We start from the raw sequence: 17,625 nt of genomic DNA, 5'->3' as shown, positions 1-17,625 counted from the left end.
TAGAAGGTGGTTATAGTTTTAATCACATCTACTCTGCTTGTCTTTGAAACTGCACGAGAGAACTGCTGCTATCACAGAACATGAATACACACCTTCTGGTTTGGGAATGCAACTGTAATGTCAAGCTTGAATTAGTTTGTAAAATGTTGGAAAATCTGACATTATTGGAACTCAAGTTAGAGTGCTTTTTGAAGGATGAGGGCAAAGAAAAACTTTTTCAGCAACATTCTACAAACATTAAATGTCTTTAATGGAAAATTAAAATAATACTACTACTACTAATAATAATAATAATAATATATAATTTGAATTATATATAATTAGTTATATAAAATGATTTTTTTATATATATAAAATTCGAACAGAAGGGGGTGCAAATCAGTAGGTAATGAGTACAGGTTTGTTTGACAGACTCCTCCCTCTGTTCCAAGTCTATCAGCACACAATTCCTGGCCGGCCTGCTCCTGGTCAGTTAGAGGAAAGAATTCACTGCGTTGTTCAATGCTGAAGTCGTCTAAATCTACTTCAGTAAGTGACTGATTCTATGTCTGTGAATTGTATTGAGTAAGACAAAATTTAGGCTTGGATTTTGTCACAAGTGGTTCAAGTCCACTTGAAAATGCAGTCGAATTAAAATAGTTATATTTCTCATAAGGATTGCATGTTTTAGTTAGATTTTTGGGTAAAATCTGCTGTTGCAGCTGATGAACTGAATGTGGGGACCTCCGGAGGTAAAGAAAGTCGCAAGGTGAATAAGATATAATTCTCAGACATTTTGTAGTAATTTAAGAGAAGAAACGTGTACTTGTTACAGCAAAAGTCAAAATGATTTAGATGATCAGTTAATGGAATGTAATGGACACCCTAATGTTAAATTTAGGTTCCACAATTATGGACCGAAATCTGTGAAACAGAACTGAATGTGGGTGAATGAGTGTGGCTTTCCAGAGAACGGAAGATTTAGTGAGAGACAGTTGAAAATATTAAAAGAAAGAAAGAAAGAAAGAAAGAAGACTAAATTCTCAGTCCTCCTCCAGTACTTGGATGTTACCTGTCAGCCATTGTGAGTTAAAATATGTATATTTTGCCAGCTAGATGGCCCCAGTGACGCCAACTCGAAATCTGATTGGTTAATGGAACAGTTTTATTGGCACTTATTTTAAGCTACGGACGCCTGCACTATTGATTCTGAAACACATGATGTCAGCCACTGGCTGAAATATGATTGGATAAATACTATTATCATAAATATACACTACTGGAAGCAACGCAACCAAGAGAAAAACTATGAAATGTAGAGAATAGACTATTGGGAATGATTTAATACACATTCATGAAAAAATATATTAAATATATTAAAATGCAAGTCAGTGATTCAGATCACTGCTGTTTAGGCCAGCAGAGAAGGACTTGCTGTCCCTGACGGTCCACCACTGCATTTTACGAAAAGCTATTGCTGTTTGTAATTGTGAAGCACATACTAAACTCATCGATATGTGTGGGATCTATTAGGCAGCAAGTCAACGTTTTGTTGATGTGTTAGAAGCAGGAAAAATGAGCAAGCGTAAGGATTTGAGTGAGTTTGACAAGGGCCAAATTGTGATGGCTAGACCACTGGATCAGAGCATCTCCAAAACTGCAGCTCTTGTGGGGTGTTCCCAGTCTGCAGTGGTCAGTATCTATCAAAAGTGGTCCAAGGAAGGAACAGTGGTGAACCGGTGACAGGGTCATGGACGGCCAAGGCTTCTTGACGCACGTGAGGAGCAAAGGCTGGCCCATGTGATCCGATCCAACAGACGAGCTACTGTTAATGGTGGTTCTGATATTAGAGGAAGTGCCTTTCTCCATGCTCATTTCTGAAGGTGCATATGACATACGACTCTCTGCAGAGAACAAAGTTTTGCTCTTGCTCTTACAAGACTCTACTGTAAGTTTATCTTTTAAATTAAGACAGATTTTCACCACAATGTATAATTATATATTTTATAATATTAACAGTTTGTCCTAGTTGCTGCATATTACTTTGTTAATTGAAGTGGGAAGAAAAGCAGAAATTGCATTCAGCTCTAAATAAAAGAGGAGAAATGCATTTAAAGTAAGAGATTTAAGAGAGATGATTTAAGGTAAGAGAGTAAAAAAAGTTGTCATTGTCAAGAAACAGCTTTAATAAATAAAGGAATTTCAGTGAATGAAAGGGCTCAGCATGGAGAGAAGTAACTGATTACTGTCCTGGATGGAGCAGTTGCCATACATTCGAGCAGTAAGTCATGACATTAATCTAACCTAAAGGTAACAAAAGAAGGAAAAAGTTTTTCTGCAATTTCCACATTATGTTATGTACCTTTGGAACTATTTCTGTGATGACAGAAGACTACACTAGTAATACAATACATAAGCTTCAAATGAAAGACCATAGTCAATAATCACACCAAGGGATTTACATCAAACGTTACTCAGAAAGCAATCAGAAAGCTTACTTCTGGCTGTATGCGCTTTGGGTAATTAAGTAGGAGAAAGTTAGTAAGCATCTACTGTCTAATCTCCTTTATACATTCATCAACTTTATAAAGCTGGTGTTTCTCATAAATACAACTGTGTGTCATCAACAGAACAGTGGAAACTAATACCATCAGTGTGACATCAGCAGTTTTTTAATTACTCAAACCATAGAGCCCTTCTGGGACCAACAGCTTGCCACAATACAGGTCACAGAGATCAGTGCTTAGGTAGGTGGTACGTGCCAAAGTAACATCCACATGGATGGCAGGACCCAAGGTTTCCCAGCAGAACATTGCCCAAAGCATGACGCCTTCTTCCCATAGTGCATCCTGGTGCCATGTGTTTCCCAGGTAAGAGACGCACAAACACCTGGCCATCCACATGATGCACATAAAAGAATATGTGATTCATCAGACCAGGCCACCTTCCATTGCTGGTGTGTTCGGTGGTGCACAGGGGTCAGCATGGGCACCCTGACTAGTCTGCAGCAATGTAGCCCTATGCACAACAAACTGTGATGCACTGTGTATTCTGACACCTTTCTATCAGAACCAGCATTAACTTCTTCAGCAATAGTAGCTTGTCTGTGGGATCGGACCACATGGGCCAGCTTTCAGGCTTCTATTTGCTCCCCACGTGCATGAATGAACCTTGGCCGCCCATGACCCTGTCGCCGGTTCACCATTGTTCCTTCCTTGGACCACTTTTGATAGATTCTGACCACTGCAGACCGGGAACACCCCACAAGAGCTGCAGTTTTGGAGATGCTCTGATCCAGTGGTCTAGCCATTACAATCTGGTCCTTCATCAAACTCGCTCAAATCCTTACGCTTGTCCATTTTTCCTGTTTCTAACATCAACTTTGAGGACAAAATGTTCATTTGCTGCCTAATACAGGGTGGGGCGCAGAAACTTCACTTTTTTGAAGGCGAATGAAAGAAAAATTGTTGCTGAGAAACAAAATGTATTTTTTGATAATGAAAGAACATAATTTCAATTTTCAAATTATGCTTTTTTAAACAAAATATCTTGAAGGTGGTGGCCACCCTTCTCTATGCACTGATGCTACCGATTACTGACGTTTCCCTCTACACGTTCCAACATGTCCACTGAAATTCGGGCTATTTCCTGCCGAATAACATTCTTCAGCTGAAGCAGGTTTGTGGGGCGATGTTTAAAAAACTTTGCATTCAAAAATTCCTGCATTCATCTCTAAATAGAAGAGGAGAAATCCATTCAGCTGGTGATTTAAGGTAAGAGAGTGAAATGTACTTGAAGGTGAACATAGAAAATAGATTTGAAATCCACCATTAGTATCAAGATTTTGTGATAAATACTGCTTTTCTTAGGACTGAGATTTTCTTGTGGTAGTGGTGATATTGTTTTTTGTCGTTGAACTTTAGAATAAACTTTTAGGTTGGTCTAATGTATAAAAGTGGCATGTGGATAAGAAAAAGAACACCTGTGTATCTGCTCACTATCTATCACTCATACACAAACCGGTCAAGAGATTTAGTTAACGATCAATGGCCTAAAAAGAAAATTTTAAATGCCCAGTAACACAATAAAATACATATACTTCTTACAAAAATCCTCATCAGAGCTTCATCAGTATTCAGTATTACAAAACTGCATAAAAAGACGCTTGAATAGTTGGTTCTATCGTCGGCTACTGCCCATAATTTTGGCCTAAATAAATGTTCCTTGCCTCGCAGCTAGCAGTATTTTCACTGTTTTTAAAAGATACACACCAGTTCATAAATATCTGGACACTGGCACACTGATTTTAAATTAAATAATGAATATGAGATCACACCTGCAGATTCTTCTTAATCTGAGGGTCATTAAAAATTAAATTAGGTAAATGGTGCAAGACTGAAAAGCTTTAAGGGACCAAAAGTAAATGGACAATTGGCTGCTGAGCTTTTCAATGGCCGAAAGAATGTATGAAGTGTTCATTTACAAAAACCGATAAACGCCATATTAAAAAAAAAAAAGAACTGTCGTTAATTATTCTCCACATATTTACATTTACATTTGGTAGGTTCTTTTCTGTTTCATTTTTGGACTTCTTACCAGTTGGGGGATAACCTGCCAGCAGTTGGTTTAATGGTTATGCCACTTTGGAGTACTCCAACACAAACCATCTGTAATACCCACAGAATCCAAGGAATGATCACAATGCAGACACATTGTTCAGTCAGGGGCCATGTGGACCCAGCCTCCATTTTCTTTTGGTCTGTAGATACCCCATCCTGGGACACAACATGTCCCAAGTAAGTCACTGAGAGTTGACAAAACTGGCATTTATCCAATGACAGCTTGAGCCCTTCATCATTTAAATATTCAAGTACCTTTAATGGTCTTGCCTCATGCTCTTCTAAGCACAACAATATCACAGAGATAGACTAAGACATTGAAAGGTAGCTGCTGCTCGTGACACCCTTTGCAGCATTCTCTCAAACTGATAGTAAACACACTGACACTGTGCATTTACATTCCTGGCATTTGCCCTTATCCAGAGCACTTATGATTTATCTCATTTTATACAACTGAGCAACTGATGGTTAACAGCCAGGCTCATGGGCCCAGCAGGGACAGCTTGGCGGACCTGGGATTCAAACTCACAACCATCCAATCAGTAGTCCATCACCTTAACCACTAAGCTACCACAATCACCATAGCTACACTTCCAGGGTGCAAAGTAACTGGTTTAGTTTGTGTGAACCACACAGTTCCTATTTATGGCTATTATCATTAGGTGAGAGTGCTGACAGCTCTTTCAAAACTTTTCCAAAGGCAGGATGAACATGCTTTGAGCTTATAAAGTCATCTCGCCCTTTCTCTTTACAGCTCTTTAACAGTCGCCTCACCATTGGTGTGTTTGTGGTAATGAGTACGGAGGCTTCATTTCTCACAATTGGGTTGGAACAAACCTATACAAGGGCATCAATGGCCTCAGTGACCCCTATATCAGATACCAAGAACTCCAGCTCAAGTTACAAATAGCCATCATAAGGGTAATCATTAGTGCTGAGACTCCATCTCTGACATTGAGTACAACAAACTACAGACATCTGTTAAATTCATGCAAAACAGCACAACATGTCCGGCTTTGTTGCTCGCCATTTCCTTCTTTTTCCCACTTTTTCAATTCCGTTTCATCCTTTCTTTGTTCCCCTTTCTAGATTCTAGCTCTTTCTTTTGCTTCTGCCCCTTAACTTCTCTTTAGAGAAAGAAAATCTATGAAATAAAGAGCATGAACACAAATGCACTGAACTTAAAGACATTCATGAATGTGTAATATATAACTTCTCAGTGCTCATGAACATCAGCTGAGTAAAGTACACATCTCTTCAATAGCCCTCAAAACCAAAAATAGAAAAATATAACATCTGATGTAAATCAGGTTATCACATAATGTTAGATTTTGCTGTATTTGGCTAAGCAGTGGTTTGGGTGACTCGCCAATATATTAGATTTCTCTAATATATAAAATAAGTAAGCTTGACCAGAGTTCTTGTGGCGAGAAGAATTTATTAAAGGTAGCAGTGTAGCGGGTCTCCAACAGCGGTTAGCTTGTTGGTCTTCAAAAAACCTTAACCCAAAGATCTGTCTGTGAGACAGATACAATCTCAGATAGATTGAGTGAGACAGATTTTTGTAGACTGAATGTCCTTTGTGAGTGTCACCTGGCCCAGACCCATCTCCTGTATGGGGCATCTTGATGAAACCCCCACAGACACAGTTGATTGTATCTGAGAGGCAGTCACAATGTAAATGTAATTGATTAATGATACTACACATAATCTTTCAATCCCCCTTTGATCATTTTTGACCACAAAACATACTTTTCATTAATCATGAATACAGCATTCTGTATACAGGCTCCATTACTTAAGATGACAGAATAAGAGTTCATGGTGAAATATGAATCCTCTTGAATGCGCAAGTCCTTTTTTTTATTTCGACGTTGCACTCTTGTGGAAGTGACGGATGTTGCTGTGCTCTGTGGATGTTCAGGCATGTCCATTTTGGTGGCCAGTGCAGTAGGGTCCAAGCATTGAATGTCTTTGCTTTTCCTCTGGAACACTGGAACACCTGCAATCACAAACAAGAGAAAAGGGAAATGTATCTTTCCAAAGAAAAGATTTTACATAAATCATGCTTAACTGCCAATAAAGCTGTCCCTATTTAATGCTGGCAGGGCACTATAGTGTTTATCAGTGGTGGAATGTTCATGTCTTTGTCCTCAGGTGACAAGCTAGAGCCTAAAAACCCTAGTCCCACTATATCTGGGCTCTGAAAAACACTATTGCCATCTATCGCTTTTCTTTAAGAGCATTAGCTAATTTGCAAGGGTTCCCATGAATCCATTAATTTTTTTCTGTCACCTTAACTGCTGCATTAGTTACTAAAAGAACCTGAAACGGACCTTCCCATCTTGATTTCAATGATAATCTCTATGGTTTGTGAACCATTACCCATTGACCAGGAATTAGATTAAGCCCCCCCATACGCAGATCATAGAAAACATTACAAACACATACAATACACACTTGCCTATTTACATGGCCATTTATGAATGCCGTCAGATTTTTATGGTTGACTGATCGTTGTGGGACCATCTCTTAACATGTTGTCAGTCTTTGGTTTCGTGGCAGAGCTTGTAAAATGAATCTCTGCATGGTCTCACCCAGTTAGAGGACCATGGGCCCTCAGGTTGGTAGTTCTTTACCATGACTTCATCTCTAATTTCAACTTTGTGATGATGCATAGCCTGATCAAAATACATCTTATATTTCTGACCATACCAAATTTGCTGAGTGGCATGGTAATAAATAGCAGGCAATGAGTTACACAATATTTTTGAGCTCCTTACTCAGTCTGTTTGCAGTAGCTGAATAGAATCAATTTTACATTTGTTGTCTTATGGGAAAATTAGCATTTTCTGGAAATATGTCCTTCTTTTCCACATGACTAACACACTGGGAGATTATTAGAGTCATAAGGGGGTAATATTTCCTTTCTTTCTCCAATAGCTTGGCCCTCATTTCTACAGGAATTGTAGAATCCTTGTGTCCTTTACCAGCATGCACAGCTGTAGTAGAGCGAATTGGTGCCATGGGAAATTTAATTGTACCGTCAGAGTACTGACCAAGGACTGACCGAGAATCTCTTTTTATGTTCTCATCGCTATTTTCACACAAATCTAGCATTTCTGCAAATTGGTTACACAATGTGCCACCAGATATCTTACTGGTGTTTTTCTCCATTGTGCCATTTTTTATCAGAAATTGACAAGCAACCTTTGCTTCCTTCAATTCATCAGACAGTGTTTCCATAGATGATCTAAGCATGCTACTGTTAGTTCTAAAAAGTGCAATTTCATTCTGCATCCCGACATTTTCTTCCTTCCAGTTCATTTCACTAGCCTGGAAATTTCTTTTAAAAATTAGCCCATCATCGAGTCTAGATTGAAGTTGCTCATTTTCAGCCTTTAATGCATGTAGAGTCTTCCTAGTGACTTTGTACGATGCAAAAACTGTTTGAAGCGTGTTGCCAGTTTTTCTTTTTTTTGTTACTAGGCATTTTGGGGTCATTTTCAAACTTAAAAACAGCCCACTCATATGGCTTATCAACAATGTTCTCTATTCTATCAAACATTCCCTGAGAGCCGTGCTTAGCTATATACTTAACAATCAGCTCTTCCATTTTCAGAAATTTTCACACACAACTTTAGTGACTAATCATTATCTAGTTACATTAAGATAAAATTAATTAATTAAACAACCACAATACATCAGGCTTTTTGCACTTGAAAGTCTTACTGCTTCAGACACAGCCAAACTCTGTCAGGCCTCAAGTCCAACTACAGTAACACTCACAGCTCAAAAACAATAACACTCACAAACTGTTTAAAATGTAACACTGTCACAGTACTTCGGTCAGAACCACACTACATCAGGTTTTTCTGTGTTATATTTTAAAATAGTCTACTTAGCCACAATACTTTGGGCTTAAAACTTCAGTTTAAAATGTTGTCACAGTACGTCGGACAAAACCACACTACCTCTGGCCATTTACACTCCTTGACTAGTGGCTACTGAATTAGTACCCAGTCAAGAATTCACAATTCTTGCAGCAACATCAGTCCCAATGCTTTCTATGGCTCATACAGTCTCTGGACAAATGGACAAAATTGTTTTTTACACAGTTCCTTCAGACATAAAGAGAAAGGACCAAGCTTCTGCTTCTACAATTTCTTGATGAACTGACTAAATTGTTTCTTGAACAAATCCTACAGACATAAAGAGAAAGGATCAAGCTTCTGCTTTTACAGTCTCTTGATAAACTGACTAAACTGTTTCTTGAAAAGTTTCTACAGACTCCAGACAACAAGACCAAGCCTTGAATTACATATCTATGGCTCCTACAGTTTCCTGTGAAAGGACTAAACCTCCTTCTTAAATGATTCTTACAGACTTATGAGGACCAAGCTATAAACTTTATTTCTATAGTATATTCCTACAGTCTCAGGAGAAGAAAATAACTGATTTAAAAGATTTCTACGGACTCAAGAGAAAGGCCTAAGCCAAAAATTCTTTAACAGTGGTTATTATGGCTACACTAAATACACCAAATGATCTGCTTACTTATGAAAGAGTGTTCTTTCACTCACCAAATTAGGATCTTTGAGAAAGGATCCAGTTGATTCAAATAACTTGTGCCCATAGACAGTCTGTTTATCTTCAACATAAAAACTGTAGAACCTCCAAGATTCTTCTGTTTACTTCTTGTTGCAGTTGGTTAGTTTTCTTCTTGTCAGTCTCTCCTGGCTGGCTCGCCAAACTGTCAGATTTCCCTAATACTTAAATTAAGTAAGCTCGACCAGAGTTCTTGTGGGGAGAAGAATTTATTGAAGGTATCAGTGTAGTGGGTCTTCAACAGCAATGTTAGCTTGTCGGTCTTCAAAATCCCATGTCTGTGAGACAGATCTTCATACCAGAATACAGAACTGTAAGGACCTACTATGTAGAGTACTCAGTACACAAAACTGAATGTCCCTTATTTGTGTCATCCGACCCACATCCATCTCCTGTATGGGCCATCTTGATGAAACCCCCACAGACAGAGTTGATTGTACAGTATCTGAGAGGCAGTCACAATATAAATGTATTTGCTTAATGATACTACACATAATCTTTCAATCCCAGCTATAAACAGTCATTCTCTCATCATCAAATTTTGACCTGTTTTTGGTCAAAATGTGGTCTGTTTCGAAAAGTTACCATTTCTGGGAAATAAAGAAACTTAATCTTCACCTTCTGACCAATCGTAATCAAGAATTTGACAGCCTTGTGTGGAATGATGTGGTTGAATATCCCTTTCTGCTTCTTCTTGTGTAACATCGTATCACCCAGTCTATATTCGAAATTCTGTATTAGAAAATATTCACCTAACTATTGTTCCTGTTTCATAAAGAGCTCCTGTATTCATGTTCTACATCCTGAGTTGAACTAAAAATGACCAATGTAAGCACTTGCTTATTTAACAAACAATTATAAGGCCATTTTCGGGAACTCCAAATCGCAATGTGAAACTACCTACAGTAATAGCTAGCTAAATGCTAGCTTTATGCTAGCTAAAAGGTGTGTCCCTCTGTCAGCAAATTAGCCATCTCTTAAACATGCCTTGTTGGTTGTATAAAAAAATTAAAGATTAATCAAACTGATAAACTGCTATTCAGCTCGTGTATTTCTGTTCATGCCCAGATTTATGGATAAAAACAAATGAAATGAAGAGTAACTTTGATAGGTACGTAGCTAATGAAACTTGCACAAGATTCTAAGACGTGCAAGAGGAATGGGCAAGGCTGATGATTAGATCTGCCTTGCAGGTGAGAGTTACTCAGGTTCAGGTTCAACCACTACCATCCCACATTTTCTCAAGCCTTATCTGCAGAATGAGTCCAAGCATGTCCTTTGAAGGTTTTAGTGCTTTGAGTATGGCAGTGCATTACTGACAGCATTACCTTGGGGGTGTTTCCAAGATCTCAGACTGCAGTTTATTTAATAATAACTTGAGTTAAAGCTACATGTGTCGCTTTAATATCTGCAGTCACTGTATACACTGTTCTTTGCACATTGTCTTGTTCATTGCACAAAGTCGGCCTATATGTTGTTTGTCTGCATTGTCCTGTCTTGTCTTGTCTTGTCTTCCTGTGCACTTCTGTTGTATGTCTAGTTCTTAAAGACTGCACCTTAAGTATAGTTTCATTTTTTAGTTTCATTTTAATTTTTAAATTATAGTTTAATTTTTTTATCTCTGTGTCAGCTCTATGTTTGTCTGCATCTCTGTACTTTGTCTGTGTTCTGTGTAGCACCTCTGGTCTAGGAAGAACGTTGTTTCACTTCACTGTGTACTGCATCTGCTATATATGGTTGAAGTGACAATAAAGCTTCTTTGACTTTGACTTTGACTAATTGTGATAGCATTTTAAAGACAACTGAAAGGTTTACATTTTTAATATACTAGCATAGAGCATAGACTGTGACTACTAGTTTTGTTTTTGCCCAATTAAGCAGTTAAACTTTGTCATATGAGTAATACAATTTAATCCCAATTACCATTAATTCTGTGGTAGATTTTACTGTAGGTATTAAATTTTTTTGCGTTGTAGTCATTAACCCAAGATGTCAGATGAGGATACAAACATCTGGAACAAGATGGAGGACTCTAGCTGTGTAACAACTTCGATAATAGTGTAGACAAATGTTTGTCATTTTTAGCCATAATTCTACCTCTCAGATGCGTTAGATTCCTTGTGACTTTTGTGCTTCTGAAGCTCCGTTTAGCATAACTGTGAAACACATTACATCTTATCATTCAGGATGTCTTCAGCGGGGTAAAGTGGAAAGGCATGAGTGAAGGCAGTGGTAAGAAATCCTCCATAGCTGAAAAAAAATAAAATGAATTAAACAAAAACATCTTGTCACTGTTCGCTGTATACAGTTAGCTTGTTGGAACTCAGAGCCCCCTCCGAGTGGACATATCACAGGGTGGAATTTTAGATTGTGTCATTTTCTATTTTGTCCATAATCTTACCCAATAAACTCAATTAACTATAATTAATTAACAAATACTTAGCCAAAATAACGGAGATCTCAGTCAGCAGATGAGAAGGAGCAGGTTTCTTTATTCAGATATGCAGTCATGCATTTCTGAAGAGAGCAGCTGGTCTGATAAAACCCCAAGAAATTCCCCTCTACTTATACCCCAGGTGCCCCATGGCGCCTACTTGTCTCTAATTTGAATATTTCCAAAATATTTTGAAATATTTTGAATATTTTACATTTTATATTTTACATTTGGGTCGTTTCGACACACTGCTCCCCACAGATCATCTTGGCCTCGCTTGCTGCCTTCCACAACGATGTTTAAGTACCCTGATGTCTTCTTCTACGTTATTTTGACATTTCCTTATCTGCTTGATCCAGGTTAGATGGTTAGATGCGCTGCTATGTTTAAGTAAGCCTTGCAATTATGCTGTCTCATATCCTCCCCACTTCATCGCTGGCGTTCCAATGCTGTTGTTTACCATAGACTAGATCACACAGCCCTAACAGTCTTGGTGCCTGCAAAGCTTTATTTAAGATTACATAGTCACACGATATGCACCTCACTCAGCTGTAACTTCTAATGTTTTCTCTTTTTCTATGTCCAGTCTCAGTGTGGATATTATACCAGCACGCTAATATTAATGGTTCTGCATGATTATTATAAAGGTTATACTTGATTGTTATAGACTTGTATTAATCAAAGCAAGCCAGCTATTTAATTAATAGCTAAATAATTTAGATCGATAGATACTACTTTTAAACAGAATATTGCTAAATTAAAGCTAAGTATATTACTTTTAGGCCAATTCAAAGCTAGGTATGTAATTCTAAGCTAGGTATACAATTTCTCTCCGACAAGCTCACTGAGATACTGTCAGGTTTGTTTAGAGTTTCAAATTTCATTGGGACTTTAAAAACTTTATTTCCACTGTTTGTGCTAAATTGGTGATTTTGATATTAGTATATATTATATTAGTTTCTTAAACTGAACAGTTTGAACCCTTGTATGGACACAGCTTTGATTTTCTGCACTTTGTTGTCCTGAAAACAGTGACTTGTGCTGTTAACATAAAAATAAATTAATCCTGCGGTTCCACTTTTCTTTTTCCACAGATGTTTTTAGTCATACTGGTCCAACTGCTGATGCACAATGGTGAGAGATTAACACACACCTCTGAAAAACAGTGTGATGATACACGATCCAGCAGGAAGGGGAGGGCACTGGTTACTAGTAGATTTCACCTACATTTGATTTCTTGTGTATTCATGTTGTTCTTTCAGTGTTGGTGCAGAGCACTGAGACTCGTGAAGCCTTCATAAGTGATACAGTCATCTTACCGTGTTCCATCGACCCCACTGCAGCAGGTGGGGATGTGATTTGGCGAGATGAAGAAGAAAAAACGGTAGCTGATATCATCATGGGTAAAGGAGATTTTTCTGACCAGCACCCAGAATACAGAGGCAGAGTTCAAACTTTTCCAAATGAGATTGCAAAAGGAAACTTCTCCATCGTGCTGAGTAATGTGAACACCACAGACTCGGGAATTTACACCTGTTACGCCCCTAAACCTGTTCAGAGAGTAGAACTGAGAGTTACATACAAGAGATCATCTTTTCAACAGCACACAGTCATGTACAGTTTTGATTCTAAAAGGCAGTGGTGTTAATCTAACCTGACCTTTTAATGTTCATGATTACTATGGAGAATTCTGTATGTCTGGAACTGTGGTGAGTTTAATAATGACAAGTCAAGTCAAGTCAAGAAGCTCTTGTTGTCATTTCAACCATATATATAGCTGACACAGTGCGTAGTGAAATGAGACAAGGTTTCTCCAGGCCCCTGGTGCTACATAAAACAACATAACAACAGAGCTACAGATTCATGTCAGATTAACACATCATATAGGAGGGATTCAAGATATCCAACAACAAGGTTCTGGCAGTGTACAAAATTTTAGATAAAAATTTCAGTGTGTTATCAGTGCTGTGACACTCATCTAAAATTGGCCAACAGGAGGACAGCAAAAAAAAAATAACGTTTTGTTAATTATTATTTGTTCATTTTAAACGATAAAAAACCCCCCAAAAATGATTATACATTTAATATACTAAAGATCACTGATAGGTCAAACTTCTGCAAAGTCTTCTGCCAGCATTTCTATTAGTGACATGGCAAAGCACATTGTTATCACACCTCTTCCTGTGTTTGGTTTAACAATTCACCTAAAGGTTGGAATCAGCTGCAGAACCCAGTCTCCACACTGCAGGTCAGTGTCTGTGTAGGTCACTTTTGCTTTTCTGTTTCACTTACACATCCAGCAGCAAGAGTTTGTGTGATTGTTTTTTTTTTTTTTTTTGTATCTCAGTCAAACAAAGTAATTGGTTTCTTTTTGTATTTGTTTTTACAGTACATCCAGTAAAAAATGGTGGTGATATGAGCAGAGCAAGCAGCGTGTTCCTGCTGGGGTTCAGCCTATGCTACAGTTTGGCCTTTTTAAGACAACATAAACCTCAACCTGTATGTAAGTGCAGTTGCAAGGAAAAAACGAAGGTTATGAGAAAACCCTTCATACAATCATTTTCCTTTTTCCAGCTTTCACATTACCAACAATCCAAACAGATAGTATGTTAGTGACATAGTTATGTTCTATATTTTTTGTTCCTTAACTCTTTTTCAAACCATAGATTGTAAACTCCTGCCCTCTAGAAGTTGTTGTTGTCACTGACTGTTGGATTTTTCTTTCTACAGTGTTCTTTCATCAGCTTCTGCTGTTTTTCATGGCCGATCTTTTTGGTGTCTGTTGCTCAGTACACTAGTGGTTTCTTTCTTTTTCTTTCTGGCGAACATGCTGGATCTTGTTTGTGGAAACATCTCCGGCACATACCATTGAGAGTGACTACTCCAGTTACATCTCTGTTATACTAATTCCAGTACCCAGACTGCTCATCAGATGCTCCAAACTGGTTCTGTGACAGTGAGGTCTTCCTTCCAGATGGGCTGGACTAGACAACTGGTAGAGTGCTCAGGAAATGTGCAGACCAGCTAGTGAATGTCTTTAATTACATTTTTAATGATTCCCTTATAAGCGCTGTCATTGCAACCTGCTTTAAAACCACCACCATCATCCCCGTGCCAAAGAAGTCTTCAGTTTCATGCCTCAATGACTGTCACACTCACACCCATCATCGTAAAATGCTTTGAGAGGCACATGAAGACCCGTTTGCCACCCTTACTGGACCCTTTGCAGTTTACGTCCCAATCGCTTCACAGACGATGCCATTGCCACCATCCTCTACCTGAACCTTACACACCCGAACAAAAGGACACTTGCATACGAATGCTGCTCATAGACTTCATTTGAACACAATCCTCCCTCAGCACCTGATTGAAAAGCTGAGCCTGCTGGGCCTGAACACGTCCCTCAGCAACTGGATCCTTGACTTCAAACCTAACCAACAGTATCAAAGCCAAATAACGAAACCTTTATTTTAAAGTAAAATAGCAATTTGCCTTAAGCTCTCTCTGTTAAAATGTGTAGTGTTAAAGCTTAAAATGCTGTCACAAGTTTCTAAATATTTAACCCAGCATTAGTTAAAAGAACAGCACATGTTTTTTTGCTGTGTATGAGCATGTGAAGTGAATGCCTATTAAAAGTTTGCCATCCTTGTGTAAAAGCGTTGTTGTGGGTATGAACACATGCAATGAAACAAGCACACAAACTTCACTGCCTCCAGTTTTATAAAGAAAAGGCAACATCTTGAATGCCTCAGCATATAACACCATTCCCTTTCTTATGTGTAAACAATACACAACATATTTTCATCTTGATAAAGTCCTCATTCACAATTCATACTGTATCCCTGAGTGGGTGAGAGAGGGAAATGCTGGAGGATGCTGGAGACAGGTGAGTTCAAACTCAAGCAAAAAGTTTGAATTAAATTGATTTTACGTTTCAGAGGTTTATTAACAGGTCTGTTGTATTACAGGTGTGTTAAACTTGGCTGTGCCCTCCATTCACAAACTGCTGGTACTGTTTTGTGTCACCAAAACCTCCAAATAAGTGAAGCAACAGAATCAGACAAAATTCAGTCAATGTCATGATACAGCTGTAACAAATAATATCAGGGAAGGACATTGCAGTCTGAAAAGGATTCTTGTCTAGCATCTTCTCTATTTAGAATAAGGATAGCTTTCTCGCTAGCGGTTGCTTTTTCTTAAATATTGCTTTAATACAACCGTTTTATAACTATATGTAATTAATAATATACAGGCAAATAATGTTACTTTTGCTTTATGAACAGAAATAGATTTCAAAGAAGCCACCCCCACTGATAGCCCTGTCGGCTAGCCGGCTAGCCGTCTCACAGTGTTTTTTATATTTCACTTAAAGATACCGTCTGGCTTTCCTTTGAACATCTTCAGCTGACAAGATTTTCGTTTTAATGTCAGAAGTTTATGAGTAATGTATTGTCTGCCATGTCCTGTGGTGATGTTACTAACTCTGCTCAAGTATTTACTGTAGTTTTTGTTGCTAGAAACCAAGGTGAAAGTATAGATTTAAAAAGACAAGTAGGAGTTATAGTAACCTCTTAACTCGTAGCTATAATCAGGGGAAACAATAATTTAGCCAGTTAGCTAGTATATGCTTTTAAATAGTTTTATAGCCAAGTCACACAGATGATTTGAAACTTTACAATTACACTTTTTCCACAAGAATTACCTATATGTTTGTTTATTAGCACATTTCTTTATCTGGCAGTAATAGTTATCTGATAGAAGTGTACTGGATTAATACATAGTCATGTGTTTACTTCTGCTGCCATCTAGTGGACACATAATGTATGGATTACAATGGATTATTGTGTAATGATTAATGGCTTAAAATGCCCAGTAACGCAATAAAATACTTCTTACAAAAATCCTCATCAGAGCTTCATCAGTATTCAGTATTACAAATCTACACACAGGGACACTTACATAGTTGGTTCTATAGTCGGCTACTGTCCATATTTTTGGTCTAAAAGTTTCTTTTCTCGCAGATAGCAGTATTCACTGTTTTTAAAAGCTTCATAAATATCGGGACATTGACACATGATCTTAAATTAAATAATGAATATGAGATCACACTGCAGATTCTCTGCCTTAATCTGAGGGTCATTACATCTAAATCAGGTAAATGGTGAAAACATTTTTTAGATGAGACTGAAACGTTTAAAGGGACCAAAAGTAAATGGACAAGCTGTTCAATAGCCAAAAGATCTCAGAAAACAACTGTGGTGGAGGACAAAATAATTATTTTCCAGGTGTAGAAAAAAAACACTTTACAACAGATGGTCAAATGAAGATCCTGTGTTAATGTTAACAATCAAGAGAAGGCTTCACCAGAGTCATTTTTTTTTTTTTTTTGGTAAAAAAGAAAAGAAAAAGGATTTATTACAAGATGTGTGTGGAAGAGGGAGTGTAGTTGTGCGCCGGTTTGTCAATGGAAATCGGAACCCGTGTTTTTTTCTGCTTTTGTAAAAACTTCCCAGTCCGCAATGAGCATCAGCTGAGTAAAGTACACATCTCTTCAATAGACCTTGAAACCAAAAGCTGAAAAATATGTGATGTAAATCAGGTTATTACTTAATTAAACAAAACATAATTCATTATAGAACACTAGTATAAAAACTGATGTTGTTATGACTCAAGATGCTGAACATTACCGCAAAGCAGTACGTTTATTGCACTTGAACATTTTAATCATAAGAAAAAAACTTGCTTATGTAAAGCATGTAGAAAACAAAATGTAAAATTCGACAATTGGACATTCACTTCCTGGTTAGTACTCCAAAGTGAATTATTCCAAAGCAATTTGCCAACAATTTGATATAATAAAGATCAAAATAAACGCTCCATACAGCCGTTCATACATATATTTAATGTGCGTTTAAATCCAATGAAATATCTGTGAAACTCATAGTTTCTGTTCTGACATGTTACAGCAGCTATAAATAGTCATCA

At 37.7% G+C, this 17,625-nt stretch overlaps 1 protein-coding gene across 4 annotated transcripts; it reads left to right on the top strand.

The window, feature by feature from the left end:
- Positions 1-423: 423 nt before the first annotated feature.
- LOC131347566 (CD276 antigen homolog) lies at positions 424-15,310 on the top strand. 4 transcript variants are annotated; one of them, XM_058381712.1, is made up of 5 exons: positions 3,564-3,752; positions 12,735-12,774; positions 12,903-13,219; positions 13,850-13,900; positions 14,030-14,132. In XM_058381712.1, exons 2-5 carry the CDS (start codon positions 12,735-12,737, stop codon positions 14,039-14,041), a joined length of 420 nt encoding a protein of 139 aa, XP_058237695.1. In that variant the 5' UTR covers positions 3,564-3,752; the 3' UTR covers positions 14,042-14,132. The 4 variants fall into 4 exon arrangements, 3 of the variants coding, with proteins under 3 accessions (XP_058237695.1, XP_058237696.1, XP_058237694.1); XM_058381713.1 differs by having other exon boundaries at positions 3,569-3,752; positions 13,850-13,888; XM_058381711.1 differs by lacking the exon at positions 13,850-13,900 and adding an exon at positions 14,371-15,310 and having other exon boundaries at positions 3,575-3,752; positions 14,029-14,143.
- Positions 15,311-17,625: the final 2,315 nt, after the last annotated feature.

Source organism: Hemibagrus wyckioides, linkage group LG27 (assembly GCF_019097595.1).
Source record: "Hemibagrus wyckioides isolate EC202008001 linkage group LG27, SWU_Hwy_1.0, whole genome shotgun sequence".
In the NCBI taxonomy this organism is placed as follows: Eukaryota; Metazoa; Chordata; class Actinopteri; order Siluriformes; family Bagridae; genus Hemibagrus; species Hemibagrus wyckioides.
The sequence above is the reverse complement of the archived record's forward strand: the minus strand, read 5'-3'. Positions and strand labels throughout refer to the sequence as shown.